At 39.3% G+C, this 12,063-nt stretch overlaps 1 protein-coding gene across 6 annotated transcripts in view; it reads left to right on the plus strand.

The window, feature by feature from the left end:
- TRPC4 (transient receptor potential cation channel subfamily C member 4) overlaps positions 1-12,063 on the plus strand; it is a 131,590-nt gene that overhangs the window by 91,548 nt on the left and 27,979 nt on the right. For all 6 annotated transcript variants that reach the window (XM_065404373.1, XM_065404366.1, XM_065404381.1 and 3 more), the window contains one exon: positions 897-1,036. In XM_065404373.1, coding sequence (XP_065260445.1) covers positions 897-1,036 — 140 coding nt within the window. The remainder of the gene's footprint in view (positions 1-896; positions 1,037-12,063) is intronic.

The raw sequence follows: 12,063 nt of genomic DNA on the forward strand, positions 1-12,063 counted from the left end.
CGACTAAGGAAACAGTGATAAATAACATATTGGTATTTCCCCCAAGTGTAAATAGATTTCACTCTCCATTGCTGTCAGCCTGGCACCTTTATTGAACATTTAAATTCACTTAGAGAAGAAAGTAAAACTGAAAAATGTGAAACTTCAACTGGTATATTTAACCAAAAGACTGTACATATTTATGTAAAATGTACATTTTAAATGTATGCATCCATACATCCTCATAATAGGCAAGCATTAATTCAGCACATTCTCCCGAGGGAGGCCTCTAATAATTATAGCTTTAAAGTGTCTCCACATGCCTTTCTTTGGAGCTGTTCAGTTGAGCTCACATCAGACCTCATGCAAAATTTCCCAGAGGCTTTAAATATTTCTGTATCGCTATGTCAAAAGCGATACGCGGGGAGTACACCTGAAAACTGTTCCCAGTCCATCAGGTTTAAAATGAATGTACTATGGTTTTTAATATTTCAGCTAGAAATAGTTTGCTGATGACACTAAGGATTTAAGAGATATAGGAGATTTGTTACCTACCATTGTGGATAACAAAGTTGAAATCTCTATACCCTATGATAGCATAAATTTCTATTGAAATAAGGTAATGGTCAGTTTCTTTAGTTATGCAGTTTCCATTGGAACACACAGCTAAGGACAAAATATGGCAATAGTTGCTATCTTAGACTACTTTTTATATACTCCTTAGAATGTAATGAAAAAGTAATAGAAGGAAAGCAAAAGAAAATGAAGCTGTATGCTTAGATGAATGACATGTCAGTTCTCGCTTGCTTAGTGAATGCATTTTGGAAACATGAATCAGAAGACGAAGTCTAAAATGACTGATCTGTATAAAATTCTTCTGAAAACCATGCTTAGAATGAATTCTTTTATATTTACAGGTTTCATATGGGGTGAAATTAAACAGATGTGGGATGGTGGACTACAGGATTACATTCATGACTGGTGGAACCTAATGGATTTCGTAATGAACTCCTTATACTTGGCAACAATTGCTTTGAAAATTGTTGCATTTTCAAAGGTAATCATTCTATTGTTAGCTAATGTTTATAAACAAATATATTAAGTAACTAAGGTTATACTTTTTGACTTGCTTCTATATTTTAAAGTTTCTTGGATTGATAAACTACTAGAATGACTCAATGAATCACTTTACTAACCTGTTAGTTTTGCCATCTGTAAAATGGTTTTAATATTCTTTATCTATGCCACAGGATGTGGGATGGCTTAATTCATCAGGATAAGTAAAGCATTTTGAGATGTTTGGATGTAAGGTACTATAAAAATGCCAAGCATTATTATTATTAGGTGTGGATATTTGTACAAAAATGTATTTTATGTCAGATAGTCTTTGCATAATTTTTTCTACTGAAGCTTTATTACTAAGGTTGTCTAATAAATAATATGCAACTTCATATCAGAATTGCATGACACATTCAAATAAAAGCTTAAAAAACATTAAAAAGCAAAATTTATCATTTTTGAATGCTTTTAGTCCAATTTAATCAATAAACTGAAATTTAATGTAAATTTTGGCTAAATAATAGAAGCATTGTTGGGTAAAATTTGTCCATTTTGCTCCCCATTGGCCTGTTTTTTGAATAAGAAATATGACATTATTAACATTTGAACTTTCTTCCAGAGAAACATCCATTTGTTTCAAAAACATGAATAGTTGAATACTGCTTGTTTTCTGTATGAATTCACAATTTCATGGACATTCCTTGTAAAAATTAAATATTCCGGTTTCAAAATGGTCTCGAATGAAAGAAAAATATATTCAAATTAAATTTCAAGAAAAAGGTGTCAGCACTTTCACACAGCTCTAATCACCTCTGAGTCAAGATAACTTTCTAATTTATATTATTCATTATCATCATTATATTTCAATGATTTCAAGTTTATTTCCACCAACTATCCAATAACTACAGGGCCAGATTCTCTCCTGTGCCAGGATCTAGTAGGCTAAGAAGAAAGTGGGCATCCATAAAGGAGCTGATTACAGCTCCCTGTTCTCAAGTCACAGCTGTTCTGGCTGCAGTCGTGGCATAAGTTTAGAGCAGACCTAGGAGCTTCTCTAATTTATGTCAGTTGGCAATGGTTCATCAGTGTCTATATGCCCAGTTGATAACTGGCAGAGTAGAACAGAGCCCCTACACACCTGACCTGCCATCTCCCTCTTCTATCACATTAGGTGTTTCTATAACTTTTTGCCTGCATGACCCCATTTTCAGACTTACTGTTTCCTGTGACCCCAGATCACAACAAACCAACATAGTGACCAAGGAATCCAAGAAGATTGCACATTAAATATATTTAATGCTCGCTAATATGACACATGGGCTTGCACGTTGTGACACAGCTTCTCAAAGTCCGGTGATGTGGTAGAAATTGCATATGTAATCTCCAATTTGACATCAATGGTAGATAGATACTGAGAATTGAGGAACACAAGTGCGCTGAATCCAGCTCCACACAATTATGTGCTCGTGAATGTCACTATCAGTTTCAAGGTGCATGCTGAGAGTGCAAGATAATCATTCTTCACAGTGAACCAGAATTCCGGGAGAGAAAGTTGGGCATATGTTACTCGCAAGAATTGATCAGGGGACATTTTGATGGGCTGTTCGATTTCAGCTGCTGGCAAATCCATGGTATCGGGCTTGCACTGAAAGTAGTTTCACACCCAATCATACGTTGTCATGTCCAAGTTGAGGGAAAAGGATGCAAACTGTTCCTCCATCTGGCTGAGCTGCCCAACCATCACCTGTGTGGGAGGCTCAATAATTTCATTGACAGCCAGGAAATTAGAAAGCTGTGGGAAGGATTCCTAATTTGTCTCTAATAGATTATTCTTCCAGAAAACAATTTTCTTCATTAATCCTGTGAGTCAATCACTCAGCTGAAGAATGTGGGTGTTCTTTCCTTGCAGACCTGTATGCACTTCATTCCGTTTCCTAAATATGTCTGTGACTTAGCCAGGAAGGCACATCTTCCTTTGGTCACCTAGAAAATCAACAAATTCACTCTTTTTGCAGTCCATTGTATAAGCACACAGCTCGTCTCTCAGTTCAAAAAATCATCCCAGTACTTTTCCTCAGCGAGCTTCAGTGTGGAATAAAAACATGTCATGATCAGATCCCATGTCTTCACACAGTTTTGCAAACAGATGCGTGCAAAGAGGCTGATTCTTGATGTAGTTCACAATAGATGATACTGCAAAAATTCACCTAGCTCTGGACTCAGAGCTTTCTATGCCTGTTGTTCTCTGTGATTCATGTAGTGAGTCCACAGAGCAGACGGAGCAACTTTCTTTACCAAGGCATGCAGACCTGCTGGTGGCCTGCCATAGACGGAGTTCCCTTTGTGCAAAAGCCTACAATGTGATCACCAAGGACATTTTTGTTTTGCTTGTAGCCATGTAGTACATCGAACATTCCTTGTGCTGTCTTGTGTCCAGGAAGAGGGAGACAATAGAATGTCTTCAAGGATTGCACTCTCCCATGTATTTCACAAAAGCCAAGAAATGTGCATCAGGACCCTCAGTGCTCACCTCCACTTGAAGAACAAAAGCACCTGTGTTTTTCAGACTCTCCACCAGTGTGTTTTCCTGATCTACTGCTATCACCTCAATCCTTCAATTCACTGTGTTGTTGGAGAGTAGTATGTCTTTGAATTTGTTTGCCTCCGTTTCCGCACACATTATCTTCACCATTGATTTCATCTGGCAAAATCAAAATCTCTCTGATTATGTAAGGTTTCTTGGCCTGCACAAGGCAGTAACTCATGTCAGATGATGCCTTTTGTGTGTGGTCAGAGATGGACAGGGCTCTCTTGAATTGCACTTGTTGACATGAAAGTTCTTCTTTCCAGCTCTGGAAAAATGACCTTGGTTTTCCTACGTGTTCCCTGTGAAGGGCTTACAAAGGTCATTTAAGTTTATTAGGCTTCAAGCTTTTGCTAGCTAACACTATGTGACATAACAGGCATTTTGTCCTTTCTTCATTCTTGACAAAAACATTGGTGAAGCCATACACAAAGCCTCACCATATTTGCCCGCACATTTCTTGCATGGTTGTTTTTTGCACATAACTGCATTACTAGACTAACTGCTGGAGGATGAAGCAGATACCCTGCGCAAACATGAGTCCATTGTGCCTCATCTCACAAGTCAGAAAGAGGAATTCATAGTTAAGCAGATGAAGCCAGGACTTAGGAGGGCCCTGTGTGCTGATACTACGGCAGCACAGAGACAGTGACTTACAATGATCCTTTATGCTTGAGTGCCATAAGGGTACTCAGGGTGGCATAAAAAAATATGGGCCCTGTCTTAAGGAGTTCACAAGCCACTTCAGATTCCCTCTCAGAAAAAGCTAGCACAGGTTCCTACCCACTCAAGCAGAGAGGATGCCTTGTTGAGAAGGCTGCTGCCCACAGAGAAGCATCTTCTGGATTCAAGTCTCTCAGCTGAATGCTTGCACAGCCAGATGGGGCAAATGGCATCCGCACAGCCACCTCCTCACAGCTCATGTGTCGAGACCTGCTGTACAAACACCACACCAGGAGGCTGCCATTTTACAAAATGCATTCACCATACATGCAAGGTCACGCCATGAGGAGGCTGCCATTTAGATGTACAAAATGGCAACCTCCTAGTGCAGGGTTTGAGGAGCAGGTCCGGACACGTTCAGGGGCAGATGGCATCATCTCGTGGTCCGAATCTGGTCCTTTGGACCTGCGACCCCATCTACTGACGGCACAAAACCATTTGGAATTGCAACCAACAGTTTGGGAACCGCTGCATCTCAACAGGGTGTGTGTAGGGCGGGGTGTAGAATAGTAGCTGCTTGTGCTGATTTCACACCCACTCAGAACTTCTCAGGGGAATTTTCACCTAGGCAGCTGTGGCCAGATTCGAGTCCCTGTGCATCACTCAGGTAGAGCAAAGGTATTTGAAAAGGTGGAGAAAAATCTGCCCCCTTTTATTCAGAAAGCTAATGGAATGTGCTTTGATATGCAGACACAGTTTCATATACAGTGACCAGGAAATAGCCTTTTTATTGGTCCAAAATGCAAAATAACAACCTCATTGATAATGCAAACCTTTCTAAAACATTGTAGACATCCAATTTTTCCTTTTAGAACAATATTAATTTGAAACCATAATAATCCTTTCATCTCCCAGGCAGCTTCTGCCTTCTGTAATCAGATTCCAAGGTGACAGTGTCTGAAGTAATATTCATCCATTACCCTCCAAATTAATGTCATGATGCTAATCAGACTCCAAATGTAAACACAGTAGTGCATAAAATATTACCTTTAATTCTGCAATTATTTGTTTTGTTATGCCTGTGATTTTTAAATCCAACTAGCTTTTTTGTCCTTGCTTTTTTTTTCACCTTTCCTTTGGTAAAATGATTAAATCAGAGTATATAAATAATGCATCTGATATAAGCAACTGAAATAATGAGTGGTTAATTGATTAATCAATCACATTCATTTCAAATTCTTAAAATATGATTGTTTTCCAGTTGTAGAATAAATGAGGACCTAGGATTACAAACACTACCAAAGTGTTATAATATATGACCTTTACTTTCAATTGCTAAACTTTGCATGACTATTTTTTCTGAAATATAGTTTTGCCTGTATTTACTGAAATAATTATATAGGCCCAATTCTCAAATGTGTTCTACCTGTTGTGTATCACTCTAGTGGCACAACGTAGCCAGACACCCATCTTAACCAGCTTCCTTGTATAAGAGGCATAGCAGCTCAATGCTACTCCCTGATGTGGGAGATGTTCCCAGAAAAAAAAAAGAGTTAATTGCTGGAAGAAAAAATCCTGGCTGATAAACCTTTGAGGCTGCAAGCAGCTGAATGTTATTTAGAGCAGTCTATATGCTGCTCTAAATTACATCAGGGACTGGAGGAGCCCATAGTTAGGTCCAGGATCGGGACAATGCGAAAGGATATCTTAAAGCCTTCTTTGCCCATTCTCCCACCCCAGTGATAAGTGTGTGTCTTATGTTCATCTGAGGACCAGGGTCCAGAGCCTCAAAGGAGTTAGGTGCCTAAATACCTTTGAAGATCTGGGCCCTGTCTCTTATACCTGTTTATCTACCAACACACAAGTTAAATGTCACATGGTTATAAATGTACTGTAGTCTCATACATTTTAAGTTCATAAAGGCATGATTCATTTTAAGGGATGTAGCTGCTTCAATTGAGGATTATAAATACAAATAGAACTATTTATGCTGTAAAACAAAGGATTCTGTTTATATTTTGAAACTACAGTATGTTTTGCACTGCTAAGTCAAGTACTCCTTCTCTCACTTTGATGCATTACACCCAAGGATACTTTTAATGTTTTATTAAACTGAAGCATGGCTTCCATTACTGTATGTTTTCAGCTATATAAGAGATTGCACACAGCTGATGTCACTAAATAAGTGGCTCTCGCCCATTAGCATGAAATGCTATGTAATTCTATCACTTTGGGGGCAGAGGACATATTTAGAGTGCAATTCTATCCTGAAAAGTGACTCTGTATATAAACTACGTTGTTGGGCTCCATATTTATTGTCTCAATCATTTCCATATTGAATCTACTCTGCTAATTAGTATAAGGATGGGTTTTTTCCCCTAAATATCAGTGCTTCGAACACTGGGATGCTTAGCCTATCTCTCTGGCATTGTAAAATGGTTTTGACTGATATTTAGCCAATTCCAAAGATTAGACATTCACTTGCACTGGAGTATTAACTGCACAGTAAGAAAAAGTATATTTTTTGTGCTTCAGTTTTGTTGTTGTTTAACATCTTTTGGCTGATTATTCTGTTTTTCTCTACTGGTTCTCTGAAATGTACAGTACAGATTGTGACATACATGTTCTAATAACAATAATTTGAATTTCATCCAAGAATTAACCTTTCATCCAAGAATTTCAAAGCATTTTACTGAGGTAGGAAAAATATTTATCCCTTTATTATAGATGAGGAAACTGAGATACCAGGAGTCATACGTGATTTGATTAAGGTCAGACAGATGGTCAATAGCAGAGCTGCAACTAGAACGATGTCTCCTTATTCACATTTATATAATAACTCGACCACACTGTCTCTCCTTAGGATCATATGATCATTCTGCAATTTATGGTTTCTGCTCTGGAGGGTAAAAAGTAATTATCTGGCCAACTTCCCAATGCTTACAACTGTGTTGGATGTTAATCTTGTGTATGGTTTTCTGTGAATAATCATCAGGAACTGTTATTTCATATTCCTCTGGCATCATTAATATACATGATAAATTTGCTTTGAAGTTCTAGTCTTTACATAGTTCTAATCTGTCCATATTTGCTTTCTTCAGTTTTCCATAGGTGTGGACTATGTATTTCCCCTATGTATTAAATAGTTTTTAAGTAAATGACTGCCTTTGCAACAGCCGAAGGGTTGTGTTTGGGCTAGAAGTAGAGTGCAGAAATTCTATCAATTGTTACAATATGAGCAACTCAAGAAATCAAAACTCATGCTCCATCAGTGTTTGGTCAGTGTAAGATGATGATCTGTTAGGAACCCTCCACAGAGGGCCTCATCCAAAGCCCATTGAAGTCAGTCCCATGCACTGTGGAATTGCAGAATCAAAGCTCTGCGTTACTGAGGTGGCAGGATATATTTGTGTTTTTACCTTCTTTGAATTACTTAATATAAGCCATTGCTGGAATCAAGATAAAATATTTTATGTTTCTATGATCTTCTCTTTTACGGGAAATCTCACGTTCTTGTACTCACTTCATATTACTCAATGTCTCATGACTCTATATTGACATACTATCAAACAGCCATCTCATATCCTAATTCATTTTATAACCCTATAGTGTGCAAATGAACTAAAGCGAGTTAATATACACATACTGTTTTTGAGGAAACTATTGAATGAGCAATTTACAGGAAGCCAGTGGAGGTGGGAAGTTTTGACTGGGTTTGTTTAGTTTCTTTTAGTAAGGATATTTTTTGGCCTTGTTATTAAGCAAGTCCCTTTTCAGTCCCATCATGGTCTGTCTTTATCTAAGATGCAGTTTATATTATATATAATATATAGTATAGTATATTCAGTTTCAATATAAAATTACTGTAGACACATAATTATAAAATTACAGTTCACACAAAGAAATACGTTAACTCCTAGATTTGCTGAGGGTCCTACAGAGCTCTGACATTTGATATGCAGTGAAATGCCTAATTGCACTCCATGAACATTTGCAGATTTCATAATGATTAGGAAGGAGAATGAGACAGCAATACAAATTGGAATCTGCAGTTTGAATAACAGATTATAATCAGAATATTTCTGAGGTGCCTTGTAACTCCTGAGAAATAAAGGAGGAATGTCCAAAGAGATCATTTATGGAGAAAACAGACACTTGTGGTTCATAAAAAACTAACAAAAATGAAATAAATATTAGCATCTTTAGAGCGGCCCATTTGCTGATATTTCTTTCACTAGTTTTTTTTTTTTAATAGGCTGTCTTCTCCATAAATGATATGTTTTCCCTTTTCTCTTTCACTTCTCAGGAGTTACTGAGCTCCTGAGTAAATGTGCTTATTAAAACCTGTCTCTCAAACAATAGGTATCAATTTGTGCTAGTATCTTTTTCATTCCATGGCCTGGCCATGCAGTTACTCTCTTCTGCTCTTACTAATATTCCTTCTGCCTTTGACATGGTCAGTCAATCTCATTCCTCCTCCTTTTTTTTCTCTTGATATCTGTGATTCTGTGCTCTCCTGGTTCATCTCTTTCCTTGACAAATAGTCAGTCAGCATTTTAATCCATAGCTCTTCATCTTTCTTTCTTCCCAATGTATCCCTTCTGCCAGGCAAAGTCAGCAGCAACCAGGGCCAGGTTCAATACCTAGGGGTTCCTTTCCATCGATACAACACAGAACTGGCTCAAGCCCCCACCCAGTAACCTGGGGAAATTACACACCACCCCTGGGCACTTCTGAGAGGCAATACTTCCCCACTCGCAAGCACACAGTCTGAGTGTAGAAAAGAAACTTTTAATAAAAGGAGGGAAGTAACTCGGCATTAATTTGGGGAAATACCGCAAACAGGGTAATAAACATAAACCATGAGCAAAAGACCCGCCCCGAAGTGAGCAGTGTCCTTTTCCCTCAGGTTCTGAAGTCCAGCAACCCAAAAGTCCCTTTAGCATGTCCATCCCTTCTCTGCACCCAATTCACTGTTGCTGTCCTTGGTCAGTGCAGACCCAGCATTCAGAGGTGCATCTGCAGAGTTCACCTCCCACCCTGGGTGGAGGTAAGGAGGCACCTTACTCCGCTGCTCGGGCACTCGTCCGCTGACCCTCACTGCTGGCAGCTCGCTGTGCCTCTCCACCAGCCACCCTGTTGGCCACTTGCAACAACTCTCCGCCTCACCAGCCACTCATTTGCTAGTCGAGTGTCAGTCACCTTCTGCTGCCTCCTGCCTCTCTTCTGTGACCTCTGCACGTCAGTCTCTTAGTGATTTTTAGCTCTTAGCAGTCTGGGCAGAAACACAGTCCCACCACAACTGATTTCAGCTCTGATTGAGCATTTAAAATAACAAAAGAGGCTCCCAAGGAAGCCTATTTAGTGCTTTCTTTGAACAGTCAGGAGAAAGAGGTCAAACTAGTCTGTAGACTCCTAGGGAGAGTCCACAACTTCCTGGCTTGGACACCTGTCCCCACTGCTTGTACTTTCACAGGGCTCTGGTATTTGAGCCCCTGGCTTAACAAGGTCCTTTCAGCTGAAGGTGACCCCCCTCATTTGGGACAGGGTAAGCACAATCCTGCTTAGCTATATTTCTACAATAATTACAGCATTTTGGTAACAGCATTTTACTCCCCCTGCATTCAATACTAAAGTGATTTATAACACAACACCAGCCAAAGTTGATTACTTTGAGCAAAGTTTCGCTCTATTTGCTGGATATCTAAGCAGAGCAGGAGCAAACTGTATTTACATAAACACACCCAAAGTCTCTCCACCTCCCAGCTAGCTGTCAGGGAAGAATTCATTCCCTGCTTACACCTTACTTGTTGGCATCAGCCTAGTTTCTGTTCTCAATCCCTTCTATACATCTTCCTCTTGACATCATCTGCTCCCACATTTCAACTACTGCATTTATGTGGATCATTCCAAACCTACATCTCCACTCTTCACCTCCTTCATTATGTTTTAATCTTGTAACTCCAAGTGTCCTTCTGACATCTCCAGCCTCTCAAACAATATTTCTCCAAAACAGAATGTACCATTCTTTCTCTCCCATCCCACTACCTTCCTTCTCTATCACTTCACATTTCTGGCCATATAACAGATTCACAATCTCCTTGTCATTTTCAATTATCTTCTTCCTATTTCTCCTTTTAAAAATCAACAAAATCCATCCTTTCATATAATCTCCCCTACTAAAATATTTGTCCATATATCGGTCATATCTTCCTTCAGTTCTCTTCTCTGCTCATCCTTGTCCTTAACTCTCCACCATCCAATCTATCCAAACCTTTGTAGTTAATCTTCCTCTCCTACTTCCCTGGCCCCATTATACCGCTTGTGAATCCTTTCAATGACTTCTGGTTTGTTAGCATATCCAAGTTCTTAGCCATCCCCTTCAAGTCACTACAACCTCCTCTCCCTAATGACATCTTTGTTTTTATTTGTTCACTACTTTTCTACTCTCTAAACTCCTTCCAATCCACTCTTCTCACTGCTATCTCAATCTTCTTAGCTACATGCCTTCATTTATGATATCCCCTGCACTTGGCAGGTTTCCTGTTCTCCTCTCCCTCTTTCTCCACCTACAAATGCTCAGTCAGAGCAAGTCAGCTCTTCAGTACATGGGCAGTTTCTCATTATATCTTTATAAAAGTGCCATGTACATTTACAGTGATGTCTAAATTATAGTATATAATAATAATATTCAGAAAAGTCACTGTGAAAAGGATATTGAGGAGTTGCACCTTTATTCTGTCAGCAACTTCCATATTCAATTTTCTCAGTTTGCAAGTCAATTTTTTTCTGACTGCTAGCATTGCAAACTCAGCCATCGCTCTGCAACACAAGTTGTGCTCTTTCTGCCACTTACGTCATCCCAAGTAATAAGGATTCTACAATCAGAACTGAACTGATGATTTGGTTAATGATGCATGAGGCAGAATAACATGTGTCCTGTTCTTGCATAGCTGTATTGGCTCTACCATGCCAGTGGTAATAAAAGCTTGATTTTATGAGGAAGCTCACTAGAGTAAGGAAATGGTTTTGTGGCTAGGGCTGAGTCCCTTCACAGCTCAGTCATAGACTTTCTGTGTGACTCTGGCTAAGTCACTTTTTCTCTCCTGTGTATCAGTAAAATGCGGATAATAGTACTTCCCTACCTCCAAGAGGTGAATTCATTAATGACTGGTGCTCAGGTGCTGCTGTATTGAGGGCCATATGAGCACCAAGATAGACATGACTTGACGTAGAGGGAGCAAATGTAGCTTGTCTCTGTTTGACTTAGACTTTAGTAGTAGTAGTAGTAGTAATACTAATACTACCTATTTCTTATTTTGCACTTTTCATCAGTTAATCTCAAAACACTCTATGACCTTTAAACTATTTATCCTTACAACATCCCTGTGAGATAGGGAAGTATTATCATCCCTGTAAGCACTTCAACAGGGATTACGGGCTAGCTTCACATTGCCACACCTTTTAGGCACCTAGAAAATCACTGGAATTCACAAAGCCTACATAAGAACATAAGAACATAAGAAAGGCCGTACTGGGTCAGACCAAAGGTCCATCTAGCCCAGTATCTGTCTACCGACAGTGGCCAATGCCAGGTGCCCCAGAGGGAGTGAACCTAACAGGCAATGATCAAGTGATCTCTCTCCTGCCATCCATCTCCATCCTCTGACGAACAGAGGCTAGGGACACCATTCTTACCCATCCTGGCTAATAGCCATTTATGGACTTAGCCACCATGAATTTATCCAGTCCCCTTTTAAACATTGTTATAGTCCTAG

This window comes from Emys orbicularis, chromosome 1 (genome assembly GCF_028017835.1).
Source record: "Emys orbicularis isolate rEmyOrb1 chromosome 1, rEmyOrb1.hap1, whole genome shotgun sequence".
Classification (NCBI taxonomy): Eukaryota; Metazoa; Chordata; order Testudines; family Emydidae; genus Emys; species Emys orbicularis.